General features: G+C 27.5%; 1 protein-coding gene across 1 annotated transcript; it reads left to right on the plus strand.

Annotated features, from left to right (window-relative positions):
• The first annotated feature begins 4,019 nt into the window (after positions 1-4,019).
• On the plus strand, positions 4,020-6,203 carry LOC145568444 (myb-related protein 306-like). The gene is made up of 3 exons (XM_081627864.1): positions 4,020-4,381; positions 4,778-4,907; positions 5,194-6,203. The coding sequence occupies exons 1-3, from the start codon at positions 4,249-4,251 to the stop codon at positions 5,903-5,905; spliced, it is 975 nt and encodes a 324-aa protein (XP_081483990.1). The 5' UTR covers positions 4,020-4,248; the 3' UTR covers positions 5,906-6,203.
• The last annotated feature ends 10,170 nt before the right edge of the window (positions 6,204-16,373 follow it).

Here is a 16,373-nt window from a genome sequence, read left to right on the forward strand (position 1 = left end):
CTTCCCGAAGGGTTCACAGGTGGTGGTGGTGCTGGGCTCGTTGGTGGTGCGCTGGGTGGTGGTGGTGCTGGGCTCGTTGGTGGTGCGCTGGGTGGTGGTGTTTTCGTGGTTGTGGTTTTGCTAGGTGGTGGTGGTTTCGTGGTTGTGGTGCTTGGTTTTTTTTTTTATTGATTGGATTAATACTAAGCACATTCCTTATTTTCCAATAATTACACTTAAGAAATTTTGCCTAGGAATCCGCAAACTCCCTCTTTGTTGCGAGTAACTCGTAACAGAGGGAGTATACTTCTTCCGTCTCATAATATAGTTTCTTTTTTTTCAATTTTGGAGAATCAAAGTGTTGTTCCAGTTTTTGTTTTTGGATAGTATATAAAGACCATTATACCCTCACTTTTTTAACTTTATTTATTGTCATTCCTAATTTAATGCAAATGCTTTGTACTTTTTTCCACTTTCTCTGTTTAACTTTTGTCTGTGATTGTACTTTTCACTTTTATTAATGTAATTTATCCATTTTTTCCTCCTATTTTTTAAATACCGTAAAAAGACCCAGTTGAACCGACATCTCTTTGCAGGTTTTTACTTTTTCCTCCTATTTCTTAAATACCGTAAAAAGACCCTACTGAACCGACATCTCTTGCAGGTTTAGCCAGCTCGCCTCCGTAGGTCGACGCTAAAGAGTAGAGGGGGTTGGTAAGGGAATCCCCCTACTCCCAATATAAACATTTTGTAGTTAGTGGAACTCGAACTTATGAGTAAGAATTAGTAGGCATAATCATAGTCACATTGTACCGAGTATACAATTTAAGCACTTCCAAAATGGTTTATTATTATGAATTCCAATGTACATGCAACATCACTTTGAGTAAGAATTAGTAGGGTTAGAGTTGATCGCTTCAACTATCATAAGATCATATGTATGTCACACTCTTAATAACGATTTTAATGGAAGATTTACAATTGACAATGGGACATATAAGGACTAGTTCTGAATTGAGGAAGTACATATACCATGTATATCATAAGATCATATGTATGTCACACTCTTAATAACGATTTTAATGGAAGATTTACAATGGACAATGGGACATATAAGGACTAGTTCTGAATTGAGGAAGTACATATACCATGTATATCATGACTTTTCATGAAATGATTCGAGTCATTTGACTATGGGATATATGATATTATAATAATGCTTTGTTCACTAATTAGTATTAGTTCAATATAATGGTTACTACGGAGTAAAAACTTAAGTAAGAATTTAGATAGTTCCATATCATACAATAAAACGTTTATAAATGATAGTCACTCTATTCTTTATCGTGCATAATGGATGTCGCCTTTTCATCTTATAAAAAAAGTAGAGTTTGTAATTGGTTTTAGTAAAAATAAGTTCAGTTCGGTCAAAATAAGTATACTTCAGTAAAAATTAGTAACATTAAAGATGAAGAAGTATAAGGCCCTGTTCACTTCACCTTAAAAAAAAAATAGTCAGTAAAAATAATTTCAGCTCAGTAAAATTAATTTCAGTTCAATAAAAATAAGTTCAGTTCAGCAAAAATAATTTCTGTTTGGTAAAAATAATTTCAATTTAGTAAAAATCAGTAAACTTAAAGAAGAAATATAATATAAAATCAGTAAAAATAATTTCAATTCAGCAAAATTAATTTCAGTTCAGTAAAAATAATTTAAGTTCAGTAAATATAATTTCAATTCAGCAAAAATAAGGTAAAGTGAACGAGACCTAATAAAGAATTAGTAAAAATAATTTCAGTTCAGTAAAATTAATTTAAGTTTAGCAAAAATAATTTCAGTTCAATAAAAATAATTTCATTTCAGTATTAAAAATAATATCATTTAGCAAATAGCATATATAAGGTAAAGTGAACAGGGTCTATGTACGATCTTTTTGGAGCTAGAGACAGGGTTAATAATAGGCCTTATTATTAGACTGTCTTATATAATCAACAGAGTTTTGTGTCACAAAAGAAGACTAAATATCTCCTACATTTTGATTACTAAGGGGTAGCTATACTAAGGCCCTGTTCTTTTGAGCTTCTGGGCAGAGCAGAGCAGATTTCAGCAGAGCAGAGCAGAGCAGAGCAGAGCAGAGCAGATTTCAGCAGAGCAGAGGAGATTGAAGCAGAGCAGAGCAGAGCAAAGCAGAGCCGAGCAGAGCAGAGCAGATTTCATTAATATTAATATTATTATTATTACTAATATTATTATAATTACTAATATTATTATTACTATTATTATTATTATTACTATTACTATTACTATTATTATTATTATTATTTTTACTATTATTATTATTATTACTATTATTATTATTATTACTATTATTATTATTATTATTATTATTATTATTATTATTATTATTATTATTATTATTATTATTATTATTACTACTACTACAATTATTATTATTACTACTGCTGCTGCTGCTACTACTACTACTACTACTATAATCATTAAATTTTATTATTAAATATTAATTATAATTAATAATATTTATATTATTAAATATTAATTATATTATTATTATTAATATTATTATTATCAAATATTAATTATGTTATTATTAATATTATTATTATTAAATATTAATTATATTATTATTAATATTATTATTATTTAATATTAATTATTATTATTATTAAATATTAATATTTAATTATATTATTATTATTAAATATTATATATTATTATTATTAAATATTAATTATATATTATTATTATTAAATATTTATTATTATTATTAAATATTATTTATATATTATTATTATTAAATATTAATTATATATTATTATTATTAAATATTATTTATATATTATTATTATTAAATATTTATTATTATTATTAAATATTATTTATTTATTTATTATTATTAAATATTAATTATTATTATCATTAAGTATTAATTATTTATTATTATTATTATTAAATATACATTATTATTATAATAATTCAATATTAAGTATTAATTTTAAGCAGAGCAGAGCAGGGCAGAGCAGAGCAAAGCAGAGCAGATTTCAGCAGAGCAAAGCAGAGCAGAGAAGCTCTAAAGAACGGGGCCTAAGTACCTGTTCACTTCACCTTAAAAAAATAATATTCAGTAAAAATAATTTCAGTTTAGCAAAAATAATTTCAGTTCAGTTAAAATAAGTTCAGTTCAGTAAAAATAAGGTGAAATAAACAGAGCCTAATTCAAAATCAAGTTAAATTTAAAGAGTAGACCAATTATTATTAATTTATTACCATACATCCGTCTAATACAAAAATTACTAGAAATGAAATTAGCTTCTAGATTGAATATGTGAAATGGTACGTGATACATAATCAACTAACCTAAAATTTCCTAAAAAAAAAAAAAAAAAAAAAAAAAAACTAACCTAAAAAGCAGTAATTTTATTTTCCTTGTTTGAATTTATGGGGAAAGTAGAAATCTAGGAAGGGAGTCTCTGAAATGGTCAACATAAATTAATACCATGACTACTCAATCCTAGTAGAATATTTTGACTTTTAAGTTTTAACTATTACCAGTCCTATGAATAAAACTAGGCTTTTTTTTTTTTTTTTTTTTTTATTACACTCACTAGTCACTACTCACTTACTTCACTTACTCACTCACTAGCCTTAATTAAAAAATAAAAAAAATAATGAAAAATAGTAGTAATAGGTGTAAGAAGGTCCCTTAAAAAAGGAGAAAAAAAGAAAAACAATGAATTGAATGCCACGCGGTTCGGTGAGGCTCAAAGCAAAGCTGACTTTTGCAAACCCCTCTTTTGTAGTTAATGCTCTTGCTGTCTCCTTTTGACTCTTCGAACCTCCTGTCCTTCTCTCTCTCTCTCTCTCTCTCTCTCTCTCTTGGTCAGCGTATTATCATTATTTTTTCATTATTATTATTATTATTATTATTAATATTATTACATAATTATAACTATTAACAATAATAATATTTTAAGTATTATTTAAGTTATATATATAGACTATACTATAAGGGTATCCCTACTCACCTTGGACCCTTGTCTTTAACCTCTTTCCTTCATTCTTCCTTCTCTAAATAATCCAACTTCTCTCTCTAACATCCAATAATAAACCTAGTTTTCTTCTAGAAATTTTTTGCTACCTTTACCACCATCATATATAGATCACTCGATCGTTATAGTTATATTCTTATATATATATATATACACAGATACACCCGTCTCATATAAGAATTATTACTCGATAGAATCGAGAATGGGGAGGCCTCCTTGCTGTGATAAAATAGGTGTGAAAAAAGGTCCATGGACTCCTGAAGAAGATATCATTTTAGTTTCTTATATTCAAGAACATGGTCCTGGTAATTGGAGGGCTGTTCCTACTAATACTGGTATTATTCTTTCTTTTATTTATTTTATTCTCATTCATCATATCATTCCCTTAGCTTAACCCTAGCTTAAATTCAATAACCTAATCATTTTTAAAATAATATTTTCTTATTACCTAAGTTAATTTTATTTAAAGATATTTTTCTTTTGTTTAAAGTATAGATTCATGTTATGTGGTTTTGGTTGTTCGTCTTTTGGGTTGGTTTGATCATTAAATTGTGTAATAAATACACTCTCTGCTACTTCTGCCAGCTTTCACTTTTTTATTTACTTTTCTACATGATCTTCATTAAAATTATTGTTATCATTACTAGGGTTATTAGTATACGTTTATTAATCAATAATAATTCTTGTGTGAGACGGTTGTATAATTTTTCATATTTCGGGTTATTTTTCAGGATTACGTAGATGCAGTAAGAGTTGTAGGCTCAGATGGACTAATTATCTTCGTCCTGGAATTAAAAGAGGCAATTTCACTGAACAAGAAGAAAAGATGATTATTCATCTTCAAGCCCTTTTGGGAAATAGGTAATTTTATTTTATTTTATTAATTAAGTTTTATTACTAGTAATTTAGTATTCTACCAAGTAACAACATCATAGTAGTAGATCTTTTTGTTCAATAATTAATTAAAAAAAAAAATCTTGAAACTAAATTTACTCTATTTAATTTGTTTACAAATTCCCAATACAATTTATTACACATTTTGTCCATGTTATAAGATCTGTTACACATAAAACAAAATCAAATTTAATTTTTGCATGTAGTAGTAATTAATATTCTTATTAATTTTATTTATTTTTTTTCCTAATAGATGGGCAGCAATAGCATCATACCTTCCACAAAGGACAGACAATGATATAAAAAATTACTGGAATACCCATCTAAAGAAGAAGCTAAAGAAGCAAGAAGAAGGGCAAGATGGTCAAAACACATCATCACAAGAAGGGCTTTCATCAAACTCAACATCATCCACTTCTTCCTCAAACAACTCTAACAAAGGGCAATGGGAAAGGAGGCTTCAAACTGATATTCACTTGGCTAAACAAGCCCTTTGTGAAGCCCTTTCTATTGACAAACCCGAGTTCCTCCCTCGATCCGACTCGATCCCAAACCCGAGTTTTAACCAATCATCATCCATCTACGCCTCGAGCACCGAGAACATAGCTCGGTTGCTCGAGAATTGGATGGTTAGAAAGCCAACCCCTAAATCACCCCAAGACTCCACCCAAACTACCTCATGTAATAATCAAGATCATGATGAGTTTAAGTCACTCTTAAGCTCCAACTCAAACTCGAACTCGAACTCGACTACTACCGACAACAACTCGCAGGTGTCTGCGTCGGTTGAAGTGTTTCAGGACGAGAGTAAGCCAATGCTAGGGTTGTCGGCCGCGGCATCGGAGGAGCAAGTGCCGCTTTCTTTACTAGAGAAGTGGTTGTTTGAAGAAGGGGTTATTAGTCATGACCATGTTAACTTGATGGACATGTCTTTAGATGATGAAACTGGAGCTGATCTTTTCTAGAAGCAAGATTAAAAAGAAATTATATCAAGGAGTCTTTTTTTTTTTTTTTTTTTTTTAATCTTAGTGTTTAAATTAAATGAAGAAGAGATTAAAAATCACTAAAGGTGGTGAGATGTGACAAACATCAAAAAGTAAGTGTAAATTACTAAGGAGGATTATTAGTAGTTTGTGACTATGTTAATCATCATCATCATCCAAATGTATACATATATAAATCATGCTTAATTATGTCGTTTTTTACATATTGGATAAAAATAAAGATCCAACTTATGCTAATTGTGTTTAGCATTTTTCATCATATTATGACTTGCATGGTATATATTTTTTTTTTAAAGTAATAATTTAATTAGGGTCATTTTAATCTCTGCTAGAATTTGTTATCACTTTTTTTTTTTTTTTTTTTTAAAAAAAGAAGAATAACTTAAAAACAGTAAAATTTGATTATTTTAATTTAAAAAAATTAAAAAAAAAAAAAGGTTACTACTTAATACTGTCGCAAATTATGCAGCAATTTGGAATGGTAAATTGTAAGGAAACTCGCAATTTCTATTATACTCTGGGAGTACGATGCTTTTTGTACTCCAGGTTTTATTTGTATCACATTATTTTAAGATGTATACTATATTATTTAAAGATGTATTTCATGTTATTTTATTATATAATAATGTTATTGCATAATATTCTTCATCGTTGCTTTACTTAATGCATTATGTTATTCAATGTGATCAAACTCTAGGTTATTATGTAGAAAACTTTTTGTTATTCACAAAATTTGAACCTAAAGATCAAATTGGGTGTGTTTCATTGTTACTAACTGATCAAATTTGTTTAGTACAAACTGATCAAATTTGATTAGTATTTAGCAAAATAACATGCGGTTTGAGTAAAATAACATTATGTTTCAGATAACATAAGTTTTTAACAAAATAACACAAGGTTTACATAAAATAACACATAGTTTTAGCAAAATAACATGTGACTTTAACTTAAATAAAACCTTGATTTTGGAAAAATGATGTAAGGTTTTAAGTAAAATAACATAAAGTTTCAACAAAATAACACAAGGTTTTACCTTAGAAAAGTAACACTAAATTTTACGTAAAATAACATAATGTTTTAGCATAATTATTGCATATTAATTATTAAAATAACATAAAGTTTGCATAAAATAACACAACGTTTTAGCAAATTCTAAAATAAGATCAATTCGATTGAATCAAATCAAATTAACATACTTAGGCCCTGTTCTCTTCACCTTAAAAAAAATAATATTAAGTAAAAATAATTTCAGTTCAGTAAAAATAAGTTTAGTTCAGTAAAATTAATTTCAGTTCGGTAAAAATAATTTCAGTTCAGTAAAAATAAGTTCAAGTCAGTAAAATTCAGTTTTTTTAAAGAAAAATTATAATAGAAAATCAGTAAAAATAATTTCAGTTCAGCAAAAATAATTTCAGTTTAGTAAAATTAATTTAAGTTCAGTAAAAATAATTTAAATTCAGCAAATATAATTTTGTTTCAGTAAAAATAATTTCAGTTCAGCGAAAATAAGGTGAAGAGAACGGGGCCTTAGTTCAAATTAGCAGTACATTTTCAATTAATTAATTTAAAATCAAAAACAAATTTAAATCTGCTTACTTTGTTTTTCTCATTCTTGTTCACGATTGTCGTATGTTTATATTATTCATGAATATCAACCATTTTTATGCAGTGTAATTGATTATCAACTTCGATTGAGCAATTTTATGCTTGTTTGAGTGGTTAAAATAATAATCAAAAGAATTATTGAGGTTTTTGTTGAGAAGAATGAAGGATTTGATGATGCTAAAATGGTGGGTTGGGAAATTAGAGAGAGAAAAGGTAGGGAGAGAAAACGTGGAGAGAAATTTTATGCAATTTTAGGTTTATTTTCATTTATATACTCTCATAATTATTATGTTATTTTATTTTACAGATATGTTATTTCACTAAATATGTTGGAGTACCATGAGCATGATACTCATTAGTACCCAATACTAATTGAAGGAAACTTCACTTGTGTTGGAATTGTAATGTCCATTAATATTATATGGATGATATAAAATGACTTACTGTATAAGTTTGTATTTGTGAATATAAATGACATTTAATGTTGCATTGTTAGTATACAACAATTATTAATTTCGATGAAAAGGAATGATCTAAAACGACGACATAGCTTCAAAGGAGTATTAGTCTTATTTAGTCGTAGTAGTTTCAGTTTTTGTTTGGAATGAATGAATTAGTTTAAACATATACACATATGTTGTACGGAGTAGTAAATAAAATGTTACTCTGTATAATACAGAAATGCTTTTAACTAGTTAGTTGAGGTGACTAGTTATGTTCTACCTTTGTTATAAATGGTTAAATTAAAGTTGTCTTTTTACTCTTGTACTCCGTACATTTTTATTTTTATTAAAATAACAGAATAGTATATATTTAACTAGATACGTTGTAGTAAAATTATATAAATCTAAAATTCATAAAATACATACTGACTGAACTAAAATCCCTAATTAAGATGCAAATACCGGAGTATCAATCTAGCCCATAAAATAAAATCAATTTTTTAATCAGTAAAAATTATCAACATTATATTGCAAATAGCACTAGTAATGAATTAGTGAATATCATTTTTTTTTCATTTAGTAGGAATCCCTTTTAATTTAACCAATCAATAAAAATGATGAATTTGCCAAAAAAATCCCAATCAGTAAAAAAAAAAATTCAATTTTTAGTAGAGTGGACCTTAATAGGGAATAGCTAGGTAGACCTCAATGAATGAATAACATGAGACATAAGATTCATCTAGAATCAAGCATTAAAACATAGATATCTTGGAACTTAGGCCTAGATTGTTGCGGGAGTATTTTGTTAGAAACGAGAATTTCAGTTTTGACTTTACATAATTTTTCTAATTTTATTATCATCATTTTCATAAAATTCAGATGATGATGCTGTACTTCTTTATGTTACGACTGTACTGTTCAGTCTTCATCATATGCTCATCTAAGCTACCTTAGTACTGAATTTCATAATCCTTTCTGTTCAGTTTTTGGAAGATACTTACTGAGTAGCTTTGTCGTAGAAGCTCCATTATTACTTTCTCTGTTTCTTATGTTTATAGTTTTTAGTTTCTACCATTTGTTTTGATTATGTGGAAGGCCATTTCAAACATGTTAAAGACCTTGTGCTAATGTCACTACTACAAAAATGAGCAAAGGAACCACTCTAAAGGCACCATATAATTTAAACTACCGGTTTCTTTGATTCAGAAACCACAATGAAGAGAAATCCGGTTTATTAGGTAAAAATAAGGAACCGCAAATCTTGAAAATATGGTTTCTTTGTGTTTATTTGATTTTTGAAAATAAAATCTTAAAAAATTAACTAAATTAAAAAGTGAAAACCTAATTTATTGTATAAAATAACAAACCACCCACCTTCCCCTAAATTATTATACTAAAAAGTAAAAAAGAGTAAAATCAGTTTTTCATTTAACTTTTCAACTTCCTCTAGAATCCCTAGATCTCTATTTCACCTCCATAATTTATCAAAATTTTTACTCTACACTTTCTCAATCAAAAGATTAGTTGTTCATCAATTTCATTACTGTTTTACAAGCAATTGTTTGGATTTCTTTCTTCATCACCGTGGAATTATCACCGTGCCTTCATATTCGCTGTCATCTGCTCGTCGTGTGTGATTTGGCGTCACCGGCTTGCGGTGCCGTCAAATCTATTGTCAAGTGTTCGTCATGCTATCATACCCATGCTTTTCCTTTCATCCTCATAACTGGGTAAGAATTTTTTCCAACTAATTTTAATCATTTTTCATTGATTTATTTTTCTCTCTATTTCAAATTCGCTAATTATGTGAAATTATAAACTACAAAGTAATTAATTTATTGGTGAATTGTGTGTTTGATTCAATATCCATTGAATTTTAAAAAGAAGTATTAAGCATGCTACTTGGTGAGATTTTATAGTACTAAGCATGTCACCTCGGTGAATTTTTTTAATTTTAGATCTCTTTTTGAATTAGAATGATAATTCATATTATCTTTTCTGTAATTTTGCAGTGAAATGGATCCATACAAAAAGAGCATATGTGCAGTTGACGGAAGTAATCAAGTGAAGCAGATTAATGCTAATGGATTGAATGGTTATGGTGGAGGTTGTAATTAGAGTATAATAGTGTAGTTGATTTGAATTATGTCAAATATTTTTCATGTTTTATGTCACCGAATACTTGTGAAATATGAATAGATATGATGAATTTTAATATCTTTGTACTTTAATATTTTCAAATTTAATTATAAATTTGTAATTGGGCAATTTGTTGGTATTCAATATTCCATTATTCCTTGTTGAGATTTTATCATGGACATAGGATCAAATTTGATCTAGCATTATTATTAATTTTTATTAAAAAAGGGCAAAGAGACTGGTTATCTATATACATTGGTCTCTTTGACTTTATCAAAGAAACCGGTAAAGTAAAGATGCACGATGCCTTTGTCTCAATAATTTAATGCTTTTAGTAGGACCTAAGAGACCGTTTATAAGGAAGAACTGGTCTCTTTGCTTAATCTAAGACACCGGAAAAAAATACGGTTTCTTATGCTAAGAGACCTACTACCTAGGCACCAGATTTTTTCAGGTTTCTTAGGCCTTTTTTGTCAGGTTTCTTAGGCCTATTTTGTAGTAGTGTGTATTTAGGGCCCTAAAAATGCGATGTTGAATATTTGGTGGCATAAAAAAGTTAATCGTACAACTTTAATGTGAAAATAAGTATGTTAATTCAATTCATATTTTTAAACTAACATAGACTGTGTTAGGAGGACCGCCTCAAACATTATAAAGCCTTCATTCTAATAAATTTTGGGCCCTTTAAAAATTAATTAAATTGATCTTTTGGCGGAAAAATTCTACTCTTACAATTTTATTGTGAAAATAAATAACCACTTCAATTCATTTGCTTGAATTGAATTTTCAATCGATTAAAGTTTTTTTTTTTTTTTAAAAAAAAAAAGTAATTAAAGTTTTATAGTTAATGCAACTATGCAAGTACACAAGTCATTAAAGTAGCACAATCACAGTATATAAGCTACTCATATTAGCCAAATAAATCAATACGTTTGTTGCATAAATTAATTCTATATCTACTACGGCGTAATTAATTTTTGGAAGAAACAATCTAGAAAGAATAAAGACAATATGGATTACCTGAAATGGTAAAATAAAAAAATCATAAAATAAATAAAATAAAATTATAAACCACTTCATTTCAGTCTTTCATTGCTATGACTCTATGAGCGGAGCCTAACTTCACGCGACTACCACTATGCAATTATGCATGTCAGATCACACATCAAATTATACGTAATGTACTTCCAACAAATTGTTTTACCACCGTAAGATAATTATTATTTGTAATAAAGGAATTTTTTATGTCTCATAAATAATAATCATTTGTTACACTTTTTTTTACAAGCATTTTTTTTGACAAGTATTTGTTACATAAAATTTGAAATAGAGCTAATACAAAATTCATTAATTGGAAGCCTTAATTTATTTGTTTTGCTCCTTTGAAATTGAGCGGGTTGCACTTAAAAATTGAAAAACTGATTTGACCGACCCGATTCAATCCGATCCAAAACTACCCTGATTCAAATTTCCATTCTTATGACTCAATAATAGCATAACTTAAATTTGATATTAATCCGACTCAACCAACCTCACAAACCCGACTCAAGTACACAAAATGGCACCTCTAGTTGCACTTACTTAATTATGATCGACCTTGTTTATGTACAAATTTAAGTTTAATAATATGACGTTTGTATTAATATTTATTGACAAAAAATTAGTGTATTGTATCACGATCTTGTCGAATAATACTCCATATGAATGATAATAAGTCCGATAAAAAGTCCGATGATATTCAATTGATATTGATATTTGGTTGTGTACTGACTTTAATTTAGAAAATCATGAATAATAACACATTAGTATAAATATAAATTGACAAATTAGTGCATTGTATTGCGATTATGTTGGATAATACATCGTATGATTAATAATATGTCCAATAATATGCAATTGATGTTGATATATACTCACTTATAAAGGCCATTAAATCAGCTAGGCTTGTATTTCCTTGTAGAATAAATCATACTAATTGCATTTTTAGGACATTATTTCGTTTCTTCTCCATACAAGCATTTGGCCGCCTGTTTTCTTTTTTATTACGTCTCCAAGCCAACCAAGAAGAGACCTACTAATCTAAAAGGGTTAAGCGAAGCACCAAAAAGAATTTCAAAGCCCAATCCAAGACATGTGGTTGTAACATTCTTGTAATTTCCCTGAGTAAGGTGCCGTTCACTTCACCTTATTTTTGCTGAATTGAAATTATTTTTACTAAACTGAAATTAATTTTACTGAGTTGAAATTAATTTTGCTGAACTGAAATTAATTTTACTGAATTGTAATTAATTTTGCTGAATTAAAATTATTTTTACTGAACTTAAATTATTTTTGCTGAACTGAAATTATTTTTACTGAACTGAACTGAAATTAATTTTACTATACTGAAATTATTTTTACTGAATATTTTTTTTTCAAGGCGAAGTGAACATGCCCTAATTCAGGTTTAATCTTTATTATAAGGCCCCTTTCACTTTCCCTTATTTTGCTGAACTGAAATTATTTTTACTGAACTGAAATTAATTTTACTGAGCTGAAATTATTTCTCTGAATTGAAATTATTATTTTTATTGATTTTCAGTTTTCTTCTTTGAGGTTACTGATTTTTACTAAAGTGAAATTATTTTTACTGAACTGAACTTATTTTTATTGAACTGAAATTATTTTTGCTGAACTAAAATTATTTTTACTGAACTGAAATTATTTTTATTGAATATTATTTTTTTTAAGGTGAAGTGAACATGGCTTAACTATTTGATTTGTGTTTTTTTTCAGGAAGTAATCTCTTCATTTATGAAAGAGGATTACATTTGCTTCTTTTTTTTTTTTTTGGCAATTATTTGTTTTTTTTACACATTTTCCTCATACATACATATCTTTCATGCAACTAATTCATTTATCAAAATATTTACATACACCCAATGCAAGCAACTATTCCTATTTACAAAAATATTCACACACTCCAAATATTTTTAAAGTTAATTTAGTGACTTTATATTTGATATACTGTGTATATGATGATCTAATCATTATTTTCCACAATATCCTTTTCCTTTTTAACCGTGTAAAATCACAAAACGAAACCTTTTTTCGAAAACGAAGGGATCAATTATATTCTTACTAGAAAGTATTGCGTGAGTCCAGACTCACAAAGTGACAGAATTATGTTCTTTGACATTTCATACAAGTTTTTACATTAAAAATTCGTACAATATATTGAACATTTTTTCTTTTTTTAAAAATATACTTACAATGAGCTAAATTTATCGAGACTCATGTGAACATATTAGATTTTATTATATATGAACTTATTAAACCTTAAATTAGTAAAAATAAGGTAAATTGAAGATGCCCAAGTGTATTTCTTTCCTCTCGATGGTGTCAGGTTAAATATCAAATTTGAGTCTACTGCACCGACAAAAATTGGGATAAGAAAGGAAAATAAATTTTGTACATGATGACCTATAAATCTATAATTGTGAACCATTTCACTAACTCCAAAAGCTTCTAATACTCTCTCCGTTTCGCATTAGTTGTAACAGTAGGCTTGACTCATAATTTAAGAAAATTATAGACTAGGCTTATATACTTATAATATAAAGTATTGTTAGTAAGAGATAGAAATAATAATAATCAATAACATAATACTAAAACAGACACCAGGAATGACACGTGTCATTTCCTAGTGCTGTATTTTCCCTCTAAAATATTTTTTCTTTTTATTTTTAATTTTTTAATTTTTTATCAAATCTTCTTAAACAATCTTATACTATACCAAGGAAGATATTTTTTCAATATTCAGCTAACATATATATATATATATATATATATATATATATATATATATATATATATATATATATATATTCCATATTATTAATTTCATATCTTTTATACCTTGAGTATAAGGTAAAAGGTAATTCATTATTATTGCCCAAATTATGTGTCGATCAAAGTTTGTCAACTAATTAAATTGGGGGGGGGGGGGGGGGGAGTAACCTAGATGTCTTTGTTCTAAGGTATAACTTTGGTAAAAAAAAAAAAATCATGTTATTTTACGCGTATTATAAATGTTATGATTCTCTCTAATTTATTTATTTTTTTAAAATTATTTTAGCTAACTAAAAGCTGTAATTAAGAGAGTATTGCATGGTACCAAGACTACCAACCTTAGTCTCTTTGTTAAATTAAGAACCGGTATAAAACTAAGTAATTTTGTTTATATTGAAAGAAACTATAACTCTCTCTTTTGTGTAAATTATTTTATAACTTTTGAACTTTTCAAAGATTGTAAAATTCATAGTAAAATTTTGTTAAATCCGTGCATTGCATGGGATCTAATCTAGTAAAAAAAAAAAAATATTGTGTGGGTGGGGTTGGTAGGAAAGAGATATAATAAGATATTTGTGAAAGTGGAGTTAGTAGGAGAGATAAATTATAAAATAATAATAGGTTCTTTCTAAATATAGTAATGTTGCAACTAATATAAAACGACCAAAAATGAAAAGTGTTGCAACTAATGCGAAATGGAGGGAGCACAACACTTGTCTATATAAGACATGTGCCAAGTCAACAATCTGAACTAAGGGATTACAACCAATCAAAATTATTACTTCATATTATTCATATACAATGCAAATTTGTAATAATTGAGCTAATGTTCTACCTGCGTTTCATATTATTTGTAACTTTGAAATACTCCCTCCGTCCTTTTATTAGAGTCCCATTTCTAACATTTATTACTCACATAATAAAGAGAAATAAGACTCTAATAAACGAACAGAGGGAGTATTATTTATGAGATATAAAGTATTTTAATTTGCAAATAATATAAAACGGGGGTAGTAATTAGAAATTTGATGAACTCAAATCAATCCATTAAATATTAATAATGATTAATTAGCAACCTAAGTACCTAACTATTCTCTCTAGTTTAAATTAAATGTCACATACATTTTGATTTTTGCATTATTAACATACACCACTTTAATCTTCAATTCATTGGTGTTTTATACAAAAACTAAATACATCTACTCCTTTTATTTCTAAAAGAAGTAATCAGTTTGGCTTTAACACCATTTATATACTTACTTTGACATGTTTATTTACTAATATATAAAAACCAAATTATATTATGCAAACTTTTTATTGGATTGGTTACAATGCATAATTTCATAATATCATGTTTGTGCAGCTTAAACTTATACAAAAATAAAAATATTAATGTTCAATGTTGTACATTAGCACATGTGTCAATGAAAGTGATGTACTTAAATAGATACGGAGGGAATAGTTATCTGAATACTTCATACTTGTTAGAATTGTCATGTACAATTTCCAAATATTAACAGTTTATAATTTATACTTATTGATAATCGAACATATAACTTAATTTAGTTGTCAACTTAATTTAAATGCCAACTTTATAATGTTATATATATAGAATTATTTGAAGATATGGTTTTTCTTGATTGGGATCTTACAATTTGATTCTACCGATTGATCCTATATATATATATATATCTATACCTCGTCATCAATCCAACGTATGATCTCAATCGTAACAACCATAGTAATTACCATCTAATAAGAAGCCATGCACATGACATCATAATCAAAGCTCTTATTATATGTGGTGAAGTTTCAAGACTATGTACTTCGTACTTAGTATATGCTAATAACTCGAATTGAAATCAAAAGGATGTGATGTTGCAAGTTTACCAAAAGAAATATGTGGTGTGTAGTTTTCCATCTTCATAATTTTAGCTCAACATCCTCGATTATATATACATATTCCACAACATCATGAAAAAAAATCACTTTGATGAGGGCATGCATGTCAATGTCATCGACACCTATGAGAAAACCCAACATAATAAGGTACATGCCAAACCAAGAAATAATTTAATTTTGGTGGTTTTTTTTTATTTTATTTTTATTTTTTTATTTTATTTATTTTAAGACACGAACTATATATGTTGAATGCGTGCGTAAAATATATGTTGTATGCGTGCTCATATATTTAACAAAATCTCAGCTCATATACATAGCTAAGTTATTCTTTCTTTTTTATACTACTTCCGTTAAATATTATATGCAACTTTGGGGTATTATTTGTAAGTTATAAAATATTCCAAAGTTGCACATAACATTTAACAGGTAGTATAAGTTATTAAATAAATGTTTGTTAAAATATTTTAGGCTAATCGTTTATAATAAGTGAATTGAATCCCTTTCAAGAA

This window comes from Chenopodium album, chromosome 11 (assembly GCF_948465745.1).
Source record: "Chenopodium album chromosome 11, dcCheAlbu1.1, whole genome shotgun sequence".
In the NCBI taxonomy this organism is placed as follows: domain Eukaryota; kingdom Viridiplantae; phylum Streptophyta; class Magnoliopsida; order Caryophyllales; family Amaranthaceae; genus Chenopodium; species Chenopodium album.